Source organism: Crotalus tigris, unplaced genomic scaffold (assembly GCF_016545835.1).
Source record: "Crotalus tigris isolate CLP2741 ecotype Arizona unplaced genomic scaffold, ASM1654583v1 scf7180000017678.2327064, whole genome shotgun sequence".
NCBI classification, from domain to species: Eukaryota; Metazoa; Chordata; class Lepidosauria; order Squamata; family Viperidae; genus Crotalus; species Crotalus tigris.
In genome coordinates this window covers 1,558,511-1,584,973 of record NW_024096561.1, presented here as the reverse complement: position 1 = coordinate 1,584,973, position 26,463 = coordinate 1,558,511, and the positions used below count along the sequence as shown (strand labels likewise).

The 26,463-nt window shown below is 36.5% G+C and overlaps 1 protein-coding gene across 4 annotated transcripts in view; it reads left to right on the top strand.

Moving 5' to 3' along the window:
• The window catches only part of CFAP46 (cilia and flagella associated protein 46), a 97,331-nt gene that overhangs the window by 67,178 nt on the left and 3,690 nt on the right, over positions 1-26,463 (top strand). For 2 of the 4 annotated variants that reach the window (XM_039337452.1, XM_039337455.1), the window contains 18 exons: positions 516-725; positions 2,008-2,148; positions 3,597-3,776; positions 5,059-5,226; positions 6,163-6,260; positions 7,325-7,473; positions 8,336-8,496; positions 10,734-10,846; positions 12,380-12,495; positions 13,375-13,536; positions 14,451-14,509; positions 16,858-16,918; positions 17,874-17,909; positions 18,631-18,730; positions 19,934-20,046; positions 21,677-21,758; positions 22,812-22,948; positions 25,593-25,676. In XM_039337452.1, coding sequence (XP_039193386.1) covers positions 516-725; positions 2,008-2,148; positions 3,597-3,776; positions 5,059-5,226; positions 6,163-6,260; positions 7,325-7,473; positions 8,336-8,496; positions 10,734-10,846; positions 12,380-12,495; positions 13,375-13,536; positions 14,451-14,509; positions 16,858-16,918; positions 17,874-17,909; positions 18,631-18,730; positions 19,934-20,046; positions 21,677-21,758; positions 22,812-22,948; positions 25,593-25,676 — 2,170 coding nt within the window. Of the gene's footprint in view, positions 1-515; positions 726-2,007; positions 2,149-3,596; positions 3,777-5,058; positions 5,227-6,162; positions 6,261-7,324; positions 7,474-8,335; positions 8,497-10,733; positions 10,847-12,379; positions 12,496-13,374; positions 13,537-14,450; positions 14,510-16,857; positions 16,919-17,873; positions 17,910-18,630; positions 18,731-19,933; positions 20,047-21,676; positions 21,759-22,811; positions 22,949-25,592; positions 25,677-26,463 lie in introns of those variants that run through there. The other 2 variants (XM_039337454.1, XR_005556059.1) reach the window with 2 other exon arrangements.

The window sequence follows — 26,463 nt, the reverse complement described above, 5'->3', positions numbered from 1 at the left end:
AGTGTGGCAGCAATTTCTAATCACAATCCACAATAAATAGCTCTTTGGGTACAAAACTCCCACTACCATCCTGAGTGGCTAGAAACATACATGTTGACAATATCAAACTCTGCTGGATGTACCAGAGAATTGAATTTACTTTTCCATTCTTTCTCCCAGTGTTGGTAACCCTCAAAATATCAAAGCAGTTTATAAAATTAGGGCTGAAACCATACGGAAGTTCACAAGTATTTGATCTAACTTAACCACTGTAAAATATCCTAGTACAAACTCCTTACTAAAAACAAAGTATATGGCAAGTGCCAAATATTAGATAATATCTAGAGGTTTTCAGGAATGTCTCTCTTGTGTAATTTTTGTAGCAACATTTTAGGAGTCAGTTCCTAAAGTACTCATTTATTTCTATTTTGGGTAAATATTTTTGAATGCAAGCATATTTTAAACCTTTTTTTTTACTGTTTTGACCTCCCTAACAGTTTGTTCATTTTATTTTATATTTTCTGGATTCTTAACAGGATTGGATCACCCTTGGCCAAACAGTTGGTCATAATGCCCATGCTCAACTTACAAGCCTACCGAGTCTTTGTAGTGGTTGTCCTGACATACGAGCCAAGTACCTCTATCTCACTGGAAGGAGTCTACATTTCTTAGCTAATCATATAGAGCCTTTTAGTGTGGATATTCAGTGGTGTGAAAATGCAATAGTAAGGCCTAGTTTACGCAATGTAATTAAAGTTCTTTAAATCTCTTTTATTGGATTTTGTGGTTGCATTGTTTCCAAATAGATTTCATTGGCCATTTTTAGTGCAAGCTTATGATATGTGATATAAAATAAGACCCGCAACAGAATGCTGTCATTTGCAGCGATATTTAGTAATCTCAGTTTTCTATTCTCTCCAGCAATCAGTATCCTCTGTCTTCTAAGCAGAGGGGCAAGGGTTTGATCACACAATTACAGTCACCATCTTGAATTTTTGACACCACCTGCCCCACAGGTGCCTCTAACCACACTCAGTCGAAACCAGTCAGTTTTTTAGGGATTGATTTTTCTTCTGTTTTTTTTCCCGTACATAATTTTTGTTTTACAGCAAGTCTCAAAGTTTTTTTAGAATCCACTGATACTGCTACCTTCTTTGAGTAATAAGCAAGAATATTTCGCTGCTGAATATTTTTTTTTAATTAGAGGTATAATTTGAGAGAACAAAATGAGAAAAACTAACAAGTTGAATAAAATGAGGTGTCTTCAGATATTCCTCTTCCATCTGTTTAGCTTTGTGACTGATGGAAAAAAAAGGCTTTTACTTTATTGTTGACTTTTACAATTTGACTCTTAAGTTGCCAAGAGTTACTGAACAATTTGCACTATTTAGAGAAGGATTTGGAGTAATAATATTGAGATGAAATAAATTATTTCTTTTAGCAGTATTTTGATTTTTGGTGCTGAAAGATAAAGAAATGTTTTAAATCATCTTTTAAGTATATCATTTCTAAAAGATGAGTAGAAAGAAAAAGCTATCAAATATAGCATTGACCACTTAGGTCAATGTAACATAGAGATAATTTATTAATTATTGTTGGGTTCATTTGCCAAGGGTACTATGGATTTGCATTCTGCTTAAACAGTCATTTAATTCAATTTCTATTGTTGAATTTATTCAGGATGTAATATGAGTTAAAGCAAATGTAAAAAATACTCTATCATTATAGACATCTTTGCTGTTGATACAAGCAGTTCTGAGTTTGTATCAGCTGCTCTTTCTCTTTTCTAAAGCAAATGATCCATGTGTATATTTTGGGGAATAATTAGTGTGAGCTGAAGGCAAGTGTGGACTGAAATCAACACCTCTCACATCTAAATGTGTGTAGAAGACTGTATTTGTAGCATTCTGCTACAAACTCAAGGGAGGCCTTTCGTGTGTTTTTAAACCCCGCATTGGGCTGCATGCATTTCTAAAACAAATACATTTCTATTTGACTGTGATTCTTTTTTATAATTATGATATACAGGAGGTGACTAAAATTAATTCTGAGAAATCTCCACCACCAGAAACAGAAACAATAGATGAACATAATGAAGCTCCAAGTCCTCTGCTGCAACTTACTAAAAAACAACTTGATGACTACAGAAAAAAAGCCAATGAATTAAGGGTATGTTTCTGTATAACATGCACAGCATCATCTAAATTAGGGCATATCCTGACACATATCAATTGTGCTGAAACTACATCTCGCAGTATTTCTTTAGCAATGCTGGTTTGCAGTTCTGGGAACAACAGAAACATTCTGGGTACTGAAAGTGTGTCAGAGATTTGTTGAGGGTATTGTAGTAACAGTTATAATTAAAGATATAAATTTCTTCCCAAAGTTATTCAGATGGATTTAGATCTGGAAAGGATGCAATGCAAGGAAAGATGATTTGTCCTAAACATATTGGTGATAACCATGCTACCTGATATTTGCCTAGGATTTCAAGAGAGACACAGTGGAAGCCAAAGTAATACAGTAGATGTATAGAAAGTCTCTAAATTGAACTGTGATCTTCATTTTTGGGGCAAACCTCATGGGGGTCTAACCCTAATCCTAGATGACTTTTTCAATTGAAATGGGGCTTTCCTCATGAAATTTGGCTAGGATTTCTAGGGAGGTGAAATGAAAAGTAAACATATCTACTAGGCATAAGGAACCTCTAAACAGAACCATGATGTTTAGTTTGGGGCCAGACCTCATTTCAAATGGGGTTTTCACATGCAATTTACCTAGAATTTCTAAAGAGACTTGAATGGAAAAAGGTCCATCAGGCATAGTCTCTAAATTGAACAGTGATGTTTGTTTCGAGGGCAGATCATCTGGGGGGGGAGCTAACCCTAGCCTTAACCCTAGATGTACTTTGCATTTCCAATGGGGTTTCCCTATGCAATTCACCTACGATTTCTAGAGAGACAGAATGCAAAGCAAACATGTCCATTTTTCATAAAGAATCTCTCTAAATTGAACCATGATGTTCTTTTTTGGGAAAGCAGTTTGGCTTTAAACCCTGAGAGCACTGATATTTCATATAAAAACCAATTAATATCATAATTGGAAACATTAAAAGGAAGATCTTTAAGATAATCTTTAAGATAATCCTTTAACAATCTGGGGAACATGTGAAAATGAAGCATGACTGCCATTTTTATTCAAAATTTACCAGTCTTTAGAAGTCAGACTTATGCCTGTGGCTTCCACAGAGGCACAGAGGACTTCCTTGGTTGAGTATAGATGGAAAAGAGAAACTCTATGAAAAGCATTGCTTACCACAGATATTAGTTGATCTTGAAATGAGAAATAGATGAGGAAATGTGGGCTGAGTATTTGTAACTAAGGAACTCCATCATGCAACCTTGTCTTGAATTATTGTGGGGAAAAGAATCAAAGCTATCAATATAGAGGAAAGCTAAGCATTCAAAATACCCAGATGTTTGAAGTCAGCAACATATGTTTGAGGTAAGAACAAACTCATGCATCTTCTACAAAGGAATAAGTACCTATGTGTTTCATTCTCATCTCTGAGAGTAAATGCAGCAATACTGAATGTTGTTCTTTTTTTAACTGTATAGAAGAGACAGACCTGGACTCATGAATACATATTTCAGTCAACTGAGGTTTTGCTGCAGTGCATTAATGTTGCAATTAATAACAACCTGGTCGATACCTTGGCAGCTGCTAGTTTGGAAATGGTGGAGTGCTTTGGACAATTTGATCCAGTTTCAGCAAGTCAGTTTTTAGCTCTTTATCAGGTAAGACAAGAATTGTAAATCAAAATAATAATCATCGTGTCTGCTACCAGTTAAACTAGATTAGTAATTATAGTTGTGTGCTAAACACAAGAAAAGTTTTGTTCCAACCTCAGAATAAAACAGTTCACCTTAGAATCTTCCATCAGCACGTGCTGAAAATACTATATTCTAGTGGGAAAGAACTTGAAATGACCCAATAATTACATTAGAGGGAACAGTGGGAAGTTGAAACAAGCTCCTTGCTTTCTCATTTTTTATCATCTGGTCATAAAAATAAATTGGATGGCTGTAGATGAGATCCCCTCCCTGGGATAGTGTTAAAAATTGTTTGCAAGATTAAAGGGTTAAGGTGAAAGAAAGAAAAAAGGCACAAATGTGTGATATATTGCAATCCTTTTCTGTAGTAAAGAATTTAAGAACATCTGAACAGCCTATCTGTCTTTTCCTCATTGACTGCACCCTGCTCTTCTTTATTACTGGTAACTCCAGTCAGTGACAGCATGAAAGAAACTGAGGCTTTCTGGGTTTTTGGCTAATGCATAATTCAGTTGTCCATGATTTGGATTCAAATTGAAACACTTTTATTCCAGACTTGGTAGAAGACTCTAGAATGTCCATTCGGGAATTAGAATGTTTCTCAAACTCCTTACAATAATCAGTGATATTAATATTAAAATACGAAGGATCTATGAATGCAGACCATTATATTATGGGATGAAATTATAATTCTTGCTTGCTTCAACTATAATTATGTTATATATTTATTATTTTGAATGTGATGTACATGTACTGTACATCACATTGAATGTGATGTACATGTACTGTACTCTTGATCTGTGCAAATCATCTTTCTTGGTTAGCATCTAGAGATCTATAGATTTAAGGCACATTGGAAAGAAGTTTTATATTCACCTTCCGAAGAGTTAAGTTGCTTTCATTGCAAAGCAAACAATTTAAAATGTTGTTCTGGGAAAAATACCAATGTTTTTCATCTGAAATTCTCTTGAAACAGAATAAAGAAAGATCTTTAATAATCAGTACTTAAGTAAAAGTTACATAATTCTTTTTTTAAGTAAAGAAAATGGGTAAGAATTATGGAAAGGCTGTTCCCTAGAAGCAAGTAAATCGTTGGAAATGTCCTTTATATTTATTGTGAATCAGGTTGAAAATGTTTTTACAATATTTTAATGTATCTATAAATAGCTTGTGGGGTTTTAACTAGAAATCTGTTTTTAAAAACATTTACTTACCTGATATTAAATCTAATATTACAATCTTTCAGAGCTGTACAGCGTCCTTGATTATGAAAGAAATCCTGTTAGCGGCTACCTTGAACAGCAGCAGTTCACAAATGGCAGCAATGTTACATCTGCAGCACCACTTGCAACAAAGAGGAGAAACCACTGGTCTCCTCAGAACTATAGAACACAGGTTGGCTGCTATATCAAAGGTAATTCGGTCAGTTAAATAAAATGGTGATTCCTGCTCAGTTCCAGAGAGAGCTTTCATCAAAACACCTCTCAGGATGCATAGATGGTACTTCGTTCTCTTTTCCTACAACATTATTCTGAAAAAGTTCCTTCTAAAAAGGGCAGTAATATTGCAATTATTTTACATAAGTAGTTGACTGTCTAATTCTATTTCTGTGCAGATGTTTTACTGCATAATTGCACAAGCGATAAATGGACGAACATAATCATTGCATTTTCAAATATTTGAAAGGTTCATCCGTTTATACATTTTCTTAGCACACAAATAGTTTGTTGTAATTTTGTAATGAAGTATCCTTATACATTAATCGTTAACATATAACTTATAAATCCTTTTCTATAAGTTTAAGCTATTATGATTATAGGTAGTCCTCAACTTATGACCACAACTTAGCCAAAAATTTCTGTTGTTCAGTTGGACATTTAAGTGAGTTTTGCCCCATTTTACGATTTTTCTTGCCACAGTTATTAAGTGAATCACTGCAGTTGATAAGTTAGTAACACAGTTGCTAAGTGAATCTGGCGTCCCCATTGATTTTGCTTGTCAAAAGGTTGCAAAAGGTGATCACATGACCCTAGGACACTGCAACCATCTTAAATATGAGTCACTTACGAAGCATCTGATCATGGGGCTGCTACAAAGGTCATTAAGTGTGAAAAATGGTCAGAAGTCACTTTTTTCAGTGCTGTTATAACTTTGAATGATCACTAAATGAACTGTTATAAGTCGAGAACTATCTGAATATATTAATCACTAACATGTAAATATTTACAAATAATAATAATTATATCCACTCAAAATCTCCATAAGAATGCTGTTAGAACACTTTATAATATTTAGGGATGGTATTATTAACTTCTTTGAAAAATAATTATTATTATTATTATTTTTATAGGCATGGGGAAGCCTCTCTATTTCTTCACACCATTTTAATATCATGAATGAACTGCCAGCAAATTTTCATATAGTTATTCTCCAGCATTCAGGAGACAGGTATGAATATAACAGTGCTCATGAATGACTGATGCAAGCATAATTTTTAAACATGATTACCTCTGATCATCATTACTTTTTCAATATAGTCTCTCCAGTTCATGTATTTACATTCTGCCTATGTGAAAAATTTTGTTAGGAAGCTTCTAGTATTTAGAGGTTTTTGTTAGGAATCCCTTCCCATAATGTGCCATACATGCCCTAGGTGTGACTCTTGTCATCCTCCCATTTCAACTGATACAGCTGTAATATATTGGATGGACTTGTGAAACTCATTCATAAACATGTAGTGTGATGATTAACCACCAAACTCTGTATAGGCTTGACAGCCCGTTTTGCAGTTACCAATACTATGGGAATAAACTCCTCCTTATATGAAGGAAACAGTTTGTGGATTGTCAAGTTTTTGCTTTATTTATGGAATCAGAATAATATAATTATACGAGAAATGAGGGGCATATAAGTTGAATAAATAAAGAATAAACAATTGAAAGGAAGTAGGGCCTTGGAAATAATCCAAAGCCCGCCCAATGCTATGCTCACATTATATCTCTGCTAAATAAGGAGTATGGTTTTCAGTATGTTTAAGAATGAGGCTCAGAATGCTGGATGTGACCTATAGAGCCCTTCATGGCAACTGATTATGATCTGGTCAGCTTTGATCAATAGCTGCAAGCTGGCCAGAGAATTTTTAATCAACTAATTAAGATTACAGAGGTGTGTTAATTTGAGGGTAGCATTTTTTAGGAACATGCTGCACTGCTGCAAAGAAAAGCAGTTCAGGAAGAGATACTTGGTTTAAGTCATCTCTTCACCCTGTGTGGGGACAAAAATTGGAGAAAAAAACAGGTCAGGGACAAGACACTGTATGGGAAAACTTTATCTAAATGAGATGGCAGCACTCAGCAATCTTTGTAGGGTGTTTCTTTCTCTCTCAGTCATGTGATTTACTTAGCAACCGTGTTACCACAGCCATCCATTTCACCACAACCAGTTGCAACCACCAAACAAGAACTACTTGTGTTCAGGAAAATAAAGTTACAGGTTTTTTTTCCTTTTGATAGATCTTTATTGTATGGTGCTGTACTTGAGAAAGTAAAATCAACCAATCCTAAAGAGCAAAAGGAACAAAAGGAAAAGGGTGGACAGACAAAGGAAAAAGGTGGGAAGGAAAAGGGTGGACAACAGAAAGGAAAATTTGGTCAACCAACTTGTAAGTATCTCTAAATAATTGCATTTTTTCTCTGCACAACTGCACTGGGTAGTCACACATGAGCATTTGGGTGATGAAAGTACAGTTTCTTAGCAACCAAAATATGTCCCTGAGTTTAACCTCTTTGATTGACAATAGTCTGTCTCAGCATGATTTTTTTTCAGTAATGTCATCACATTGGTACACATCCCATTAAATTTGTTTGTATAACCACATAATAAAGTTAATTCAAACTTTGAACAGTAATTCTGCTTGGGCAAATTATTTTCTCCTCTTTTCTCTTTTGCCTTCCCTATTAATTTCTGAATCAGGAAAATACTTTTCATGCCAACCCAAACTAGCCCTTGATTTATTTCCACATTCGTTTTAATCATAGAATTTATAGATTAAAGTCTGAGTTTAATGGATTATTTTGGAGGAGAAGGCATCCATTAAATGTGTTTTGGATAAATCCAACTTGCATTTTGTGCATGTGCAAAATTGAGAAAGTGGAAGAAGCTTCAGGATGAGGAAGCCTGCAGAGTAAGCTTAGGCGGGGTGACTTCAGAGTTGTTGAAAAGTAAGATACTTACCTTTTGTTGGAGAGATGAGGAGCTCTGTTAAACTGAGATTTGTATCTCTATTATTTTACATTTAGAACTGAGAGGGTGATACTTCAGTGCTCATATATCCTTCATGAATGGCTATCTAGAAATATAGCTGTTTTATAAAAATAACTAAACACACTTTTATTATTCATATCTACTACTCATTCATTTCTGTGTTTATATGCTACATAAATGGGGATATGAAAAAGAAAAATCAATGTTTTTTTAAAGAGGTTTGAATGCACTTTGTTGGCTTGAATTTTTATTAACTACAGTGCAGGCTAAAATTGTCCGGAGCCCTGTGAATCCAGAAACATTCTTAAATATTTTGGAAAAAGTTGAGGTTTTTAAAGAGGAGATGATGGATAGTCTTTTGAGAGAAATAGAAGAAAATGAGTTTCAAAGAAAGCAAGTATCGTCTGCCAAACTAGACACTGTAAGAATTTTTTTTTAAAATGAAATACACAGATAATTCAGTAATTTAGATGGTGGGTTTATGTTGGGGTTTTTTCACAAATAATATAACATGTTTGTAAAATATTTATTTTACTTTCATTGATGAGATAATATATAACAGTTGCTTATACAGGATATATTTTTGTCCCCAATAAGGATGTGAACAAAGTGGGAATGGGTTATTGTAAATTAGCAGCGTTCTAATGGAATAAGACCCAAAGTTGGAAAACTCATGCTTGAATGTTTTGGTCACAAAAACAATAGAAATTCAGAAAAAGCACCTTCTTCTCTTGTTTTTCACCTAAAGCCACAAGATTAGGTTAGGTAGAAATCTGTTAACGATTGCTACCTATCTGCCAACCTATAGAAAAAGCTACTTAATTTCTGATTTTTAATTTATTTATTTTTTGAAATTTTTATTTAAAAAGATCCATAGGAATAGCTAGGGAACATCACCAATAGAAAGGAAAAAAAAACCCTTAGAATCTGTTATCAGAAAAATCTAGCCAATACCAATTTGCTTAAGAGAGATCTTTTTCACTCTTTAAGGAACCTTAATGCACTTAGCCAACATGTTAACTGGACATTTTAGGCATAAATATCAGTCTATAAATGCAATTCTACATTTAAAATATTCCCTGTTGACATTTTTTTTAATTGAATGGTAGAATTCTTTTGGTTGAATCATCAGTATAAACTATTCAATTGGAGCAAAGGCTATGGTAAAGCAGGTTCTTGTGTCAGGATCTGTTACCTAATCAGCAGCATGCTCACTTACTTATTGCCAGTAAGGCTTTTTGGCCAATCTCCTCCTAATTGGTGGTTTGTAGAGGATGCAAGTAGCATAGCATGTTTCTTCAAGCTCAGATTTTCAAAGCTCCCATACTATGCTTATTTCAGACACTTGGGTAATGCAAGGCTACCTGGTGATTCCTCTGAGTTACTAAAACCAGCAGTTGTGGATCCAGTTTGTCCTTCTCCAGCTTTCATCCTTAGCCCCTTGAGCTAGTAAAAGAGACTGGCCTGACTGTAAAGATTCAATACCATCACATCTTGCTGTGGAAATAGCTCAGTCTTCTGGCATCGGGCCCTGCCTCCTCCATTGTATTCCCATACGATATCATCACTGCTGCAACACAGGAGAAACAGGCATTTTAGAAATATCATGCTTCCATATGGTTGCCAGTCTCCCTCTCCTTGATCAACAACCTTTTTTTCAGAATGCCCTTCCAGTTCCTCCACTAATTTTCCTACAGAGGACTATGAAGATGTTTTTGTGGGTGATAGGCAGGATGTATCTATTAACCAGATATATATCGCTTCTAGCAACACTACTTCTAGTCCCAGTTGATCAGTTTATGGCAGCATCCATGTTTTCCCTATCCAGTAGCAGAATCAGATCTAGATTAGATTAGATTAGATAACCTTTACTTTCATTTTTTACTGTGGGCACATGGCACACATTAAAAATGAAATTATGTTGCCTGCTCTCGAAAGTTTACACATATATAACACACATCTAGAATACCTGTCCTCTCTAAGTTATGCTTATTTTTACCTAGCATTTCCATCTAATCTAAGCCAATAACAACTGGAACATGGTAGTTCCAGTTTCTATAAAGATGGGTTTTTTTAATTTTTAATTTTCATTTTTTAAAACTTAATTGTAAAGACACAGAATAAAAGTTCAGTTACAGCACATGGAACAATCAGAGTATTTAAAACAACACCCATCAAAGCAGCCAGTTTGAAGCAAAAAAACTTTGAAAAAGCTTTTCCAACCTATATATATTTGAGGCTGAAATATTTTGCAGAATAGTTTTTGCTAACATTAGTAAGAATGTTTTCTGGGAGCAACTACTGTTAGCAGAGCTGGTGATGTAGGTGCTTGCACTATCTCTGAATTAATATATGGCAAAGAATTAGAGGTTTCACCATATACAAGTGGCAGTAGAGGCTGACATTGAAAGTCACCAATTATAGAGAAAATTCTATGAGACTTTTATGAGAATTGCTACTATAATTATATGTTCCTTGAAGTTATGGTTATCAAATGCCATGCATGCATATTTTATTTTTATTGAACAAAGAAGGTAGCAAGAGGAAAGCTAACAACACAGAATTATTCTGTTGGTATTTTGTACAGACTTTTCTTTTTACTCTTGGGCCTTTTAAATTGTACATTTTTTAAAAAAATATGTTATCATTATGTCATAGAGTACAGAAGATGAAGAGGAACCAGATTTAGAATCTATGTTTCAAACAATATTGTCAGATATGGAAGAATATTTGAAGCCTGTACTGTCACAGCTTAATCTCTCTGAATTGAGGTAATTGTGTATGTGTTTATATATTTATCTTGGTGGTTTACAATACCCAAATACAGTGAAATTCATATACAGTAGAACACATTACTGTAAACTGTCCTTGAGGTGCAGTGGCAAGAATTACCTCCCCCAGAAATTTGATGTAGATATTGAAAAATAGGGGTGTATGTTTGTGTGTGTGTGTGTGTGTGTGTTTGTGTATGTGTATGAGAGAGAGAGAGAGAAAGAGACCCTGAAACACTTACCATGGGAGCCATTTTCTAACACCCATCAATTCCACTGATTGAAGCCTCAGAAATGGGTGCCACATTCCCACAGCCCTGCCACTTCCAGCTTTCTCAGGTGAGCCAAAGGATACCATACTCAAGGCTACCAAAAGCCATCAAGAGATATAAGAAAACCAACGGGCTACAGTTCCAGTATTCAGGTCCTGATGAAGATGATACAGTACAGTACAGTACATGTGATTTTGTCGCATGCCCAAATGTGAACCCTGACTGAAAGGGAGCTAATTAACCCACTGTGCAATTAACATTCCAGCACCTTCTCAATGACCTTCCTTAAAAGGAAAAGCTACTGGGTCATAGCTATCAAAACCAATAAGAAATGTTTGTTTTAGCATGCTATAAAGTCCCAAGCCTTCCAGGAATTGCTACAGAGCACTGAGCTCAAGTTCCTCAGGGTTAATAGCTGAGAGGATTCCAGCATCAACTCTGCAGTGAGACCCAGGGCTCAAAAAGGGATCTTGCCATATAACAAAGGTGGGCGATACATGAACACCCAACTTTATGTACAGGCATTAACAGTCCACCATTAGGCATCACCCAGGTCTCTCAAATGATCACTACTGTTTGGTGTATGGTGGCTTTGGCCGCTGCCAGCAATGAGGGAGAAGAGGAGGAAGATATGTGTACAATTAATGACAGAGGGACAGAGGCTGCATGTCTGAAATCTCAGAGGAAAATTTCTGGAATAAAGGGAGCTCTGATGAAGTAAGAGTTGGAAACACACACACAAACACACATATACTTTCTGGTGTTGATATCAACAGGAAATGGAGTAGGAGGGAAAACCTGCAGGAGAAGAAATATAAATTCCCAAAGCAGGAGGGAATGGTGGGAAGACTTCAAGGGGAGGATATTATGTCAGTCCCACCCAATAGATAGAAATGGAAAGAGAAACATAATGCCCTTTCTTCCTAAAGTGCCCAACTGAAAGAAGATGCACGTCCAGGTCCAAATAGAGAGGAAATGGAGAAAATAGACAGGAAGATGGTATAAGGTTGAAGCTTGCAAGATTGGAAATAATGAGACTCTAGCCAGATAGAAATGTTTTGTAAATATGCAAGACTTCAGGTTTCAAATTTATATCGATTTGAAGAGATGGGAGGAAAAAAACTAGGATTTAATCTCTGGGATGGATGGATGGATGGATGGATGGATGGATGGATGGATGGATGGATGGCATTAGTGGTCTTTAAAATTTATATCCTGTTTAATATTGTAAAGATGTGTTCTGCTGTTTATATCTCTTTAGACGCCAGAGTCCAGCAGTGTCTCCAGCTGACTCAGCAAAAACCAGAAAAGGTAGTCCAGGGAAAACTAAGGCAGATGATTCAGGGAAAACTAAAACTAAAAGCACACCAAGTCATGGTATGTCTTAATTTTCAAAGCATATTTGGGGCATTTAAATTTAAATAAAAATGATTGTTTTCAAATTTGCATGTTATTTACAATTTACGCCTGGATTGATTCTTTTGGAATCATTCAATAGCTGAAATTTGGTTTAAAAGAGCAGCCACAGGTTCACTATCCTTACCCTTCTGTTGTACTCATCTGTCTGACAAGAAAAGAGATTAGAAACATTATTACTCCTTTTTCTCCTAGCCAAAATTCTGATTCAAAGTAATTAAGTATCCCACAAGGTTGTTTTAATCCCAGTTTCTGATGAATTACAAGTGTGAACAACAATACATTATAAGGTTGCCTTAATTTAAGGTTGTGTGCTCCTAATAATATTTAATAATATGAAGACAGAAGAAACTGAAGTCAAGTTATATATTCAGATTTGATAATGCTCACTAAAATAAAACAAAAAAATGTTTGCTTCAATTCAAAAATTGTTTCTGAATGCAGATGTTACTTTTAGGTGGGTAAGGAAAAGTTGCCACATAGTTAATTAAATACTTGTTATTGAACCTCTCCAAAGAAAGGGGTTTGTACAGTGGTGGGATTCAAATATGTGAACAACCAGTTCTCTGTATGGATGCTGCTTCCGGAAATCCATTCTGGGCCTGGGCAACAAAAAATTAGCTACCAGTTCTGCTGAAGTGGTGTGAACTGACTGAATCCTACCAATCGGTTTGTAGCTTGTAACATATACTATATCCCAGAGCTTATCAGACACGGTTAAAAATTTAAGGATGAAAACAAAATTATTTCATTGGAACAGAAAGGAAAATGTCAAGAGATTTTATTCTTAATGCCTTTGTATATGTTTGTAGTTGATCTAATTTTTCTTGTTATCATCAGGTGCTGAAGATATAGGAGAGTGTGTGATTCTATTGGCAGATAAAGATCTTCTGGAATTACCTTTGGAAGCTCTAACTATTTTCCAAGATGATGCAATAAGTTCTCTGTCCAGAGATTTCTCTCTCCAAATGGTCTACAATCGCATACGTAAAGATGAAGGAGGTATGGCTATATTAACAAACATTTGAAAATATAATCAAAACTTCTTGTTGTAGTTTAAGTACAGCAGTCCAGAAATCCTATTCAAGTCTTTCTCCACGACCACTGGTGTTAATTTGTGCAATTAGGTTTGAGCATCCTGTGCTGACTTATGGTATCTCAGGTTAGCCTTCCCATTTTCCAGCAATGCTGGATTGAGCAGAAAGATCTGAAAAGAGATTCACAATTAACGAGATGTTTTGCCTTCAGACGTTGTGGGTACTTCATCACTCAAGGTTTTTAAGAAGAGACTGGACTGTCTGAAATGATATAGGGACTCTTGCTTGAGCAGGAGGCTGGACTAGAAGACCTCCAAGGTCCCTTTCAGCTCTATTCTGATTATTATTATGTAAGTAGAACTCGCAGCACGACAAGATGGTCCTTTCAGAACTCTGCTCAGCATAAAGAAGAACTAAGAGACCAGAGCATATGCAGAGATCTCTTTCATGTCTCATACGCTTTTCAGATGTTTACATCCTCTGTACAGATAGACTACCTAAATAAGGCTAGCATTTCAGATCTTGGTTTCTTCTGATGCTGATAGAGAATCTAGTCAGTCTGTGAGGCAGTGCTGAAATGGTATGTGCTAAATCTTAAACAGGAGATATGGGAACTGAGGCAGCAATGCAAGCTTTATATTTATCTGAATGATTCCCAAATTTTTTAGATTTCTTAGTCAAGAGATCCATCCTAAAATAAATAAAGAAAAAAACAAAAGAAGTATGCTTGTCAAGTTAAATGGATAAACAAATAAATGGATAAATTGTTTATTGATTTATTAATATTACCTAACAGTGCTGTTGAAATACAAGAATAAAGAGCATGCATGGTCTACAGAGAAAAACAGTTTATTTACATGGTGCTTTTAATGCTTATAGATAGTGAGGGAAAAAAGAGTACAAGACCAAAAAGTGAACAAAGAAGAGGAACAAAAATAGTAAGTATATATTCTGCAGAGTTTCCCTGAAATGCTTAACTAATATCTTCATGCCATCATCAATATCCAAGACAATTACATTTGTTTTATTAATGGTTTTATTTTTTTTTATTTTGAGTATACAGTACATACTAGTGTTACAGTTACATGTTTTTTTAGCTCCTTGGTTTTGTCATATTAGATCTATGTAGCAATAAAAGCTCACAAGACTATTTGTGAAAATCTCAGTATTGATCAAAAATGCACTTTGGAACTGTGTGAAAAGTACAAGTTACTAGTAAACTATTTTGCTAAACTGGTTTCATCTCATCCAAAGACATCACCTATTAGAGCAGTATCAATCTAGGAGTTTCGATGTAATCTAGACAAATTCCAGACAAAAAGACAAAAACTATTCTTCCTCTACCTAAGGTCTCTCAACAGTGGAATCTGAAATAATTGGGCAGTTGCATTTTTCCCAGACAGATAAGAGTCAACTGAATTTGGGGAGGGGGGGGGAGTAGGACTTAGTGCAGAGGTCCACAACCTGTGAGCTGCAACCCGGTAGTGAGCCGTGGCCTGCTGGCCACTGGGCCACAGGACAGGCTGGCCAGTGTGTGCACATGTGCACACACACACCCTCACTAGCACTGCGGCTGCAGGGCGTGAAAATGGGATGATGCCGCATCTCGGGGCACAAAAACGGGTTGCCGCCATGTCATGGGGTGCAAAAATGGGCCACCGCCACACAGCAAGGTACAAAGATGGATGCCACTGCACTGTGAGGTGCAGAAATGGACCACTGCCATGCTGCAGGATGCAAAAATGGGGCACCATCGTGCGGCAAGGTGCAAAAACGGCCGCTACCGCACCACGGGGCACAGAAACAAGGTGCTGCACCACGCAAGAACGGGGCAAGGCTAGCAAGTATCACATATCATTAGTTTGGAGTTGCTATGCTCCTACAAGAGACCTAAGTCCAGCTCCCCTGAAGTCCGTTGACTCTTACCTAGTGCCAATTTGCCTTGACCATTAGTAGATCAGATTCCTGTGTATCGGTAGCATGAAATAAACTCATAGCACAGGTAGTCCTTGATTAGAACAATTCCTTTAGTGACCATTCAAAGTTACAACGGCACTGAAAAATGTTTTGCACACTTAACGACTGTTGCAGCAGCCTCGTGATCACGTGATCAAAGTTCAGACGCTTGGCAATTGACTCATATTTATGACGGTTGCAGTGTCCCAGGGTCACCTTTTGAGACCTCCTAATGAGCAAAGTCAATGGGAAAGCCAGATTCATTTAACAACTATATTACTAATTTAACCACTGCAGAGATTCACTTAACAACTGTGGCAAGAAAAGTTGTAAAATGGGGCAAATTTCACTTAACAGCTGTCAGGCTTAACAACAGAAATTTTGGGCTCAATTGTGGTCGAAACTCAAGGACTACCCATACTTTGAATTCTATCCTGGCCCCTGGTTTCTTGCACCTGACATTAGTCAACTTAGTATGGCAATTTCGGCAGTCCCAGTTTCTCCCATCAGGTGAATCCTGCCTGGTTGCAATGTCCCATCTGGTTGCATAATCACCATTTACAATCTCCTGCCAGTTTCCTCATTGCCTTTGCTTGTCAGAAGCCAGCAGTGAAGATCATAAATATTGATCATGAGACTATAGGGCGCCATAATTGCGAGCCAGTTGCCAAGCATCTGAATTGTGATCTCAGGATTGCAGAGACACCATGACAGCTGCAACTTTAAGAACCACTCACAAGTCCCCCTTGTTCAGTGCTGTTGTAACTTCAAATGCTCACTAAGTGATTTGTCGTTAAATGAGGACTACCTGTAACAAAGAAAAAAAGGAAGTCTGATTTTTCAACTGAATTCTTATGGGTCACATTCAGGAAAAAATGTACATGTAAACATTTTTATGTGTTTTTTAAAAAATTTCCTATTTAGAGCATTAATTAGACATTTTCAGTAAATGTGTGTTTCATAAAGAGCAGGAAAAATGGAGATACAACTGAGAATCACTTGAGAGAAACATATAATTTCTCTCATTCAGCTCAGTTCCTCATGAGGTTTTGCCCATCTTCAGCCTTTTCTCTTCACTCCTGCCAGCTGTATAACTCTAGTCTAGGTAAATGTGATGTCTTTGGAAAAAATTCATCAAGAAAAAAAAATTGTGTCCTTTCTCACATATTGAAAAACCTCTGGAGAAGCATAAAATTATGTTCACTTAGATTAATAAAATAGCTCAGTGTTATTTGAATTTCAAATGTAGGTTTTTTGTTTAGAAAAGTTGGTTTTTTTCAGAAGTGGGTTTGTTGCATGCCAAATTAAACTGTTTCTTATTATAAAACAGCCAGCTCTTAACCATATTCTGCCACCCAACTGTATTTCCATTGATGTCCACAATGTGAAATGTATCCTTTAAAAATAGCTGCTCATCAGACTATCCAAAGAATGCGTTTTTCATCAAACTTTCATAAGATTCCCACAAGCTATGTTACCTTGAGTTTCTAGGATGGATGGATGGATGGATGGATGGAAGGATGGATGGATGGATGGAATTAAATCAAATTTCAGAGCTAAGAAAATATACCCTTAATAGAGCAAAATGTCTGACTTATCAATGGCAACTGCAGAAATGCAAGGATGTTCCTCATACTACATGTATGTTTGTTATCTTATACTATTTGTGTATACATCAATCATATGGATAGCATGCAATAAATAAAAACAAAACTATAAAATATTCCACTATGGAAAACACAATCAGCTGGTAAAATATAATAATAGCAGCCCATCGTAGATTAAGATCCAGAAATCTGGCCAAAGATTATCATTTTAAGCTTCCTTCTTGACTCTCAACAGGAATAAATTTAGAATTAAGGTGAAGTTACAAAGTTCAAGTGAATGTTTGCTAGGCATATTCCTCAGCTAAGGAGGCATAAATGTGAGGAGTTATTTTTGAATTTTGAATAATAGAAAAAGAGAAGTGAATTTCTGTTACCAGGATATGAAAGGAGGCCATTTCATGATGGGAGAACAGCCGGGGCATGTGGAATGGGAATCTGCTGATCCACATTACTAGAAAGCAGTAAAGAACAAAGAGGATTTGGGGGCCACGGAGAGGGAGAAGAGAATCAGAAGTATGATGGTGCTGACAAAATTACCTTTAGATACGTTGGGGTGCTGATAATATTTCTTTGAAAGAGATACTTACTCACTGTTGGCCTGTTCTTCAAACCTAGTGGGCCTATTTTCCTGCAATATTATGACTGAGGATATCTTATAAGTTGGGAGCATGATAGAACAGACCAGTTCAGCCCGGCCCATTTCTCATGTCAGTTACACATTCTTAATTGTTTGTCTCAGATATTGTGGATCCATATAATGATGGCAGAGAAGATGGTAAGGCTGGTAAACTTGTTTAACCATGAGAAATCAGCCTGTTTTATGCTTTATGTTTTCTTTTTCCAACATCGTAGAAATCACTTTTATAGGCAGCAAAGCTAAGACTGATGTTAAAAATTAATACTCATTCTTACGTCCCACCCCAGTATAATAAGAATAAGTAATGTATTACAAGCTTATATTACATTCAGGTAGATGACTAGCAATTCTCTGTATCAAGTTCCCCCTGTAACAGAATGTGTGCATGACCTTGGGGAATGAGGGAAAAGATGCTGCTTAGGGGAAAAAATCAGACAAGAGTGGAGGGGGAGAGTTGCAAGGGCTTAATGGGTCAGAGAAAGAAACTTAAGGGCCTGCCCTGATTGGTCAGATTGTTTAAACTGCTGGTGGAAAATTTGTACCTTCAGATTTGCAAGGTTTTGTTAATGAAGCCTTACAATAAGGTAGATTTAGCTGATCTGGTTATATTTCCTGACTGCTTTACCCTGGTTTACACTTATTATAATGTGGGCAAAGTGATGTTTCTGTTTATTGCTATCCAGTATGGAATTAAGCATTATAAATCTTTGTACAGGCTACTTAGTGAATGTAATTTGGGGGATGTAATTTTTGCGTGCTTATTTACAAGTCTGCCTTTATTATATTTTTAGTTAACAACTACTTAGAGATGGAAAGTCTAACAAGTGCTAATACCTTTTTTAAAAATATATATATATAGAATTGGAAAATCCTGCAAACAATTTTAGAGCAATCCTAGAAAAATTTGAGCCATTTACCATTCGTTGGGAAGGCATAATGGGTGATATACACTTTCCAAGGTATGTATGTTCATTAGGAATAGATGAATTCATTTCTGTTTATTCCTATTTGTTTTTCATTTTTGTTAATCTGTCTAGTTTCATTTGCTGAAAACCTGAGGGTTTTTTAAAGGTTTGCACTAAAATATATATTTGAGGGGCAAATTTTTACAGTCATGCATTTTTGTTTGCAGTTTACCCTAACAGATATGTTTAGGGAGAATTTTCCATGATAATCTGCCTCATATTATTTTCATGAAGACAGATTACTCTTGTTCTCTGTAATTCTATTTCTCACTCTTTTATAGAACCACAGTTAATAAATCAGAGCAACACATTATTAAAATGCATCAGATAGTGTACATTGCAGGCTTTTGCCCATATGTAAAGTATCCTTTTCCTAGTCTCATGTTTGCAATTCCACCACCAAGAGCTGTTAGGCTAGAACACAATTCCAATATTTCTACTTTCAAACAATCTTTTTCCTTTTCTCCATTTTTAATTGGAGAATCAGTTTGCAATATTTGAGAAAGGATAAATTCAGTATGATACCAACATTTTCATTTGTCTGTTGATTTTAGAATTAAAGAAGTTTGTATACATATGTGAACCCCTAAGAGATTTTTCAGAAAATTTTTTATTCTTAAAAAAATATAGTACATTTTTAATGGAAAGAATCACAATATTTTAAATCAATTAAAGTTTACATTTTTTCAAAACTCATGTTGAAATGAATAGGATTCAGGATACCTTACGATACTTTTTAACCACAGTGCTGCAGTCTTTCATAGTGGCCCTTAAGAAAACTAATTGAAATAATATACCATAGAAACCAATCCAAATAATGTTTTAACTATGTCCAGCTCTAATGCTGATATTCTATGACATCTGTAAAAATTAAATTATAAATTGTTTTCCATCCCATATTAGCTGTAGAAGTATTCTAGACTGGCTGGAGCAAACAATTTGGAGACTGTGAGTTCTATGCACGAAGGCAGCTGGATGGCCTTGGGCCAGTCACTCTTTCTTAGCCCTAGGAAGAATACAATGGCAGACCATTTTGAAATCTTTCCAAGAAAGGTGCCAGAGGGGGAGGGAGGAGGGGGGGAGAGAGATCCCTGCAATGAAGATTGCATTTGTTGTAGTACTAACACACTTTGTTGTGGTTTTCCCTTTAAATAGAAAATAATGTTAAAATTAAATTGTGACTTTTCCCCCCTGCAGTTACACAGAATGGGAATACATATTGAATAACTGCAGTATGCTTTTTTTCTCTGCAATGGCAAGATTCCTCTCCCACGTAGCACTTGACAAGCTAGTTGCTATGAACATCCCAGGTGATTCACTTAAGGCTGAAAAGGCGCTTTCCTTTTTCTTTGTAGAATGTATTTCTTTTTAATTGATTCAAATCTGTTATTATGTTATTCCTGGGTCTATTGTCAATGCTCTTATTCCATACAGGTAGTCCTCAACTTATGGCTAGTTGTTTAACAAGAGTCCAAAAGTACAGCATCAATAATAATAATAATAATAATAATAATAATAATAATAATAATAATAATAATAATAAAGTTGGAAGGGACCTTGGAGGCATCTAGTCCAACCCCCTGCTCAGGCAGGAAACCCTACACCATTTTGGACAATTGGCTGTCCAGTCTCTTCTTAAAAACTTCCAGTGTTGGAGCATTCACTGCTTCTGGAGGCAGGTTGTTCCACTGATTAATTGTTCTCACTGTCAGGAAGTTTCTCCTTAGTTCTAGGTTGCTTCTCTCCTTGGAAAGGATGTAAAGCACTTTCAGCAATCTTAAAACATTATGTCCCCCACCCCCTGTATCCGGGTGCTTGGCAATCTGTTTGCACTTATGATCAGTTGCCAAGCACCCTGTAATCATGTAATCATCCTTTGCAGTCTTCTCTGCCAACTCCTCTAGAAAGTGTCCCAAAGATACTTTTTCATGAGGCAACTGGACTTCCTTGTTTTTCTTTGAATTCAAAGAAAAACAAGAAAGTCCAGTTGCCTCATGAAAAAGAATCTTTGGGACAACCATGACCTGGATGACTGAGAATCTCCATAGACATTCTCTGGCAGTCAGTGGGGAAGCTCTTGGGAAAGATTGCAAGCTGATGCCTCCTGTCACGTACCCGAGATTCCCACCATCATCACCACAGGTAGTAAGAAATTCCTCCAAATGTCTGCAAGAACAGAAATCCAGTCCTGAAGATCTGAGTCCCATTTCTGCAGCCTCTCAAAGGAATATCCCTCTGTGCACAAAGGGAGGAGAATTCCTCCAAAGGAATGCAGGAGCCAGATCATATCCCAAAGATCTGAGCCCTGTTTCTGCAGCGCCTTGAAGGAGAAGGGGACTCCTTTAAAGAGCAACAGACACAGAAGTGAGATCCCAAAGATCTAGCCCTGTTTCTGCAACCCCTCAAAGGAATTTGTCTCCATGCATGAAGGAGAGTGGAATTCTTCTGTAAGGCTGCAGAAACATGGGTCAAATCCCCAAGATTCCGGTCCTAATTATGGTCATAAGTCAAGGACTACTTGTATTGACTGCATTGTGGTGTTCTGTCGCAGGTTAGCCTTAGCTTTGCCTATTTCTGTCTCTTCTCTCTTTGTCACTTTAGCTGACTTCCCTCTTTATTTCTCTAAAATGAAAAAGGAACCTCTATTTGGTAATCTGTTGCTCCTTGATTTTGACAATTATTTTAACTCTTTTTTCCTAGCGTTCCTTTTTCCTCTTCTCTTTCTTGCTTCCAAGTCTCTTGGAAGCCTTCTATTTGCCTAAGCTCATCTCTGTTACTTTCTGCCAAAAGATGTCCTCCCTTCTTCTGATGTCCCAGATATTATGTACCACAAGATTCTGGAGATTCCTTGGTCTTTAAGAATGGCTTAGGAAGAGTCTGCCCTCACGTCTTGAAATGCTCCTAAAATGACCTCAGCTTTGCTGTTTCTTTCTTCCTCAGAATGCCAATTGATTATACTTTCAGGACGTGTGCATTCCAAACCAAGTCTTATACGTTTACGAAACCAAGATGAAGGAAGAAGGTAAAATAAATGTTACAACATACAGTATATCTTCTTACAAGAGAAAGGAACGCAAGATAAACCTGTAGATAAAGTTACATTAAGCCGTGTCATTTTACATTTGATGTGCATTTAATATCTATCAACATATTTTTACTATTTTAAAGCATGTCTGTTAGGTTTGCTTCTGTTGACAGTTAAATTTCTCACTCCATTTTTTTCAAAGTTGACATCTCAGGGCTGATATACTACAATACACAAATAAGCTGCTACTTGCTGTAGAACTGTCCATCATATCCCCATGTGCATCCTCAAATTTACCCCAGAAGATCTGTTATCATCCAGAGTAGAATTGAAGTATTATGGAAACATGCAGCTGAGTACATTATGTCATGGATACCAAATTGCTATTTGTTTATACTTACTAAAATATTATTTTCATCTGTGACTTAACCACAACTAGATATTCTATGAACAATTTCTCATAATGACCTTATATTATTACACCTTGGGAATAAACCATATGGAATAAATAAAATGTTTTGACCTTGGAATTTCAGTTTTGAATACTGCAAACCAAGGCAAAATATATGCATTCTGATTGTTTTGAGGATTGGAATAAAACTTAATTATTCCATTGTTTTGACTGAAATAGCCTCCAAATGGAGCTTCAAACTCATCATGCTGGATTTCAGTGTTACATTCTTAAAACAGAAAGTGTGTTCTGAGAATGTTTTAAATTTTTAAAAAAGCACTTGAACTGTCTAAATTTTGTTCTGATACAGCATTTGCCAACTCAAAATATTTTGTTGGAACATTTTATTCTGAACAAAACTACATGTTTCACTCATGTCCTTAACATCTACATAGCATGTTACAGCTTTTCATAGCTTGCATATCCCATATTTAATTCCCAGTTTACTGATGAGGAGCAAATAAGAAAATTACAGTTGCATCTTGGCAGTCTAGCTGTGATGACACAATTTGAATGCACTTGTTTTTGCCTGTTGTATTCAAGTTATTCAAGAATACTTGTAATTTTATATTTTAAGTTTTTTGATAACTTTTTTTTAGTTCTTTACGCTTATCTCTGGAGAAGACAACTGCAACTGCAATCATTCTAAGCCTTATTGGAGTGCGTTCTGTCATAATCAACCAATGGTTTACTACCCTGGAGCAAAATACAATACGATTAGAACATTTATGCGAAAGTATGTAGAAGCAATCTCAATTAAAAACATTATTCTACTCATGTCATTTTGTTTTGATTAATATCTCTAATTTTAGAAAGTGAAGCATCTAGACCAGGGGTGTCAAACTGCCATATGCGTCACGCCGAAATCACACCCACCCCAGCTCCAGCAATGAGGAAAAAGTCACGATATGTCACGACACATCACGTGACATGCCGAGTTTGACACCCCTGATCTAGACTCTTAAAGATTTTCTTGCATCATGTGATCTTTTTCTTAAAACTCTCTACGTGTTTGCCGTGGATCTCTGTGTGCTACCAAGAATTGTGGAAGTCCTTGTATTCCCTAAATCCATGCAGGGCACTTGTTAAGCAAGTAGAACTGTAATTGACAAGTAAAATCACATACCCGCTGTTTTCTGTAACTGTGAATTATATGTAATCTGTAACGTTTCCAGAAATGTTTGAACCATGAAAAATAAAATCCAGTCGGAACTTAGGAAAAATAAAAGGGTTTTATGGTGCTTTACACATTTGCTTAACAGTTGCCTATATCAAATTATGCTTTGTATAGTAAAAGTGGTGAATCTAGGCAAACAGCATGTATAGATTTGAATTAACTATAAATAGTGTCTCTGTCCTGTAGCTAGGTCATCCCAGCTCTTTGTGCAGTAGATAATTTTGTTAAATATTTGTTTATATACAGTAATTTACATACAGTAGCTTATGAAAAAACATTAAGATACTATTACTGAAGACAATTGCATTATTTGTATGCTGCTTTTTTGTTTAGTGGATTCCAAGAAGATAATATAGGAGAGGCATACAACTTTTGTGAAGATTTGACCTTTGGAATAAGTTGGGAATTTAACATCTTGTTTCCCACCTATCTTCCTAGAAGAATATATGACTGGTTCCCTGTTCTAGTGTACTTAAAGCCTGAATGGGCTGGCAAGGCAGGAACAAATCCATTGTCAGTAGATCTTGCAAAAGAGAAGTGCACCTGCCATTGTTAAATGCTAGTTTTCCAAAGAAAGAGATGCTGGGACAAGCACGTACTTGCCTATTGCTACCAGCAATTGTAGAACATTCTGATAACAAATCTTTAAGGGCAGATCCCTAACTAATCACATAGCTACAGTATGTAGGGAGGCTCCCCTGTTAAAGCTCAAGCCAGAATCTTACTTTGTTTTCCCTGAATGTAGGCTGCAAACTTAAGTATGCTTATTAGGAAATTAGCATTGCTACATAAAATTAAATTCAGAAATCAATGCATTTTCACTAGTCCGGACTCAATGTAGATTTGGCCTGTTAGTTCAAATAAAGTATAAAGTATTAAGTTTGAACAAATCATTATTTATACTTTTGTAGCATGAGTGCACAGGCAGAAACAACTGCCATGAATGTGGGCCCATGCCAGCCAAAGTGTAGCCATTTTGAATCTAAGATCCATGACCTTAGAGAATAGATAATGAATAGCAACACAAATTCAGGGTTTGGTTCATTGTGAAAAGTGGTTCCTGTATGTCCAGCAAGTCTTGATTATGTCCAAACAACTCTGGACAGCCATTTCTCCAATCAAATTTGTACTTTCAAAAATGCTTGAATCAAATATTGATTTTGCGTTTAAAATCAAAGGCAGAGAATAATCACAATGCAGGTGAGAGCTCTGAGCTAGCTTTGAAGGAAATTACCATTGCCCACAACTGCTGCTTGCCCTAGTAAGGCTGCAATGCAGGTAATCCACACTTAGTGACTGCCTTGTACAACAACTGTTCATAAGTATAACATGATGAAAAAAATAACTTTTATTAGGGACTAGCAGGGAAAACAAAGCGAGGTCTGAGGAAAAACCCACGTAAGCAGTGTATCAAAAGCAGTATGCGTTACTCCTCCCAGGGTCCATTTGAATCCTAGCCAATCCACAAGTGGCATATTGTTTTTGGTAACTGGCCCCTTTGGCACGCTCTTCAAGGTCTCTCTCGCTTTTGTTTCTCTCTGGCTCCATGTCATGGTTCCGACAGATGAAACTCTTCAAAGAACTTTGAGGCATTGTTTACCTTAAAGAATCTTTTATTCGAGAAGCAAAGTATCAGCACTATATAGTTGGGCACAAAGTAGCAAAGCACAATTCTCTCCTCCAATTAACAGTCATAAATTACATTCCCCAATTAGCTTGAAACACGGGCTTTCTCCCCAGCTCTCCAGCCCGCCAAATCTTTATCAGCTCTGGGAACAATAACCTTGATTCCCACGGCTGAGTTACTATTGTTATGACTAACTGGGCTCTCATCCACATCCTCCCTCCAAGCATCATCTAACTCTAAAAGCGAAAGAGAAAAGATGGCTACATTTCCATCTGTTGTCAAAGCAAGAACATCCGATGTTAACAGCGTTGACACCCAACTGTCTCTTAGATAAGGGTGATGTTATTCAGCTGTATTCCAGCTTCTGGAGGAAGGGCAGCGTGGCAGCCAAGACAGTGGAAAGCATCCCCACTCCCAACACAATGGCAGGCCCCAAAAAATGGTTACAAAAGCATGTATACGATAGAAAGAGGAGTAATACATTTCTTTGGGGATGTAACACTATATGTTGAATCTGCATATGTTTTATTGTGTATATATGTGAGCCTTAATTAAGCAACTGCTCTTGTTTTACAGATTTCATAAAAGTAGGCAAAACAACTGGACAGGCTGTTCGCATTCTTCAGAGGAAAAAAACACTTTGGGATGAGCCACCAGAAAGTAAATTGTTTATTTTTATATATATTTTTTATTTTTTTATAATATAAAAGTGTATACTTGAATTGTACTGTTTGTCTTAGTGAAGAAAATATACAGTTTCATCCACGTAGAAAGTAGCAACTGGGAGATAGGGACTAAAGAAGCTAATTGCAAAATAATATGAGCAAAAAATACTGCATCTGTCTTTACACAAAAAGAAAAAAACAGACCAACCCATAAAAAATATACTATAAAATGAAGATTAGGAATATAAGCCAAAATAAGAAAGAACACCGATCCACTCTAGACATCAAATCACCAGGACCAGATGGATTACACCCCAAGGTTCTGAAGGAATTGGCAGAAGAGCTCACAGAACCACTGAACTATATCTTTCAAAGGTCCTGGAACACCCAGGAACTACCAGAGGACTGGGAAAGAGCTTATGTAGTTCCCATCTTCAAAAAGGGAAAAAATGGATCCTGGAAACTACAAACCTGTCAGCCTGACAACAATACCTGAAAAGATTCTGGAAAAGATAAGCAACAAATCTGCGAACACTTAGAGGCAAACATGGGTTTGCCAAAAAATGATCATGCCAGACAAATCTTATCACACTCTTTGACAAAGTGACAAAATTAGTGGACCAAGGAAATACTGTGGGTATTATTTAGTTGGACTTCAGTAAGGCATTTGATCAAGTTCACTTGATAAGAAAGTCACGGTGGCACAGTGGTTAGGATGCAGTATTGCTGGCTAACTCTGCTAACTGCCAGCAGTTCAATCCTGACTGGGGCTCAAGGTTGAC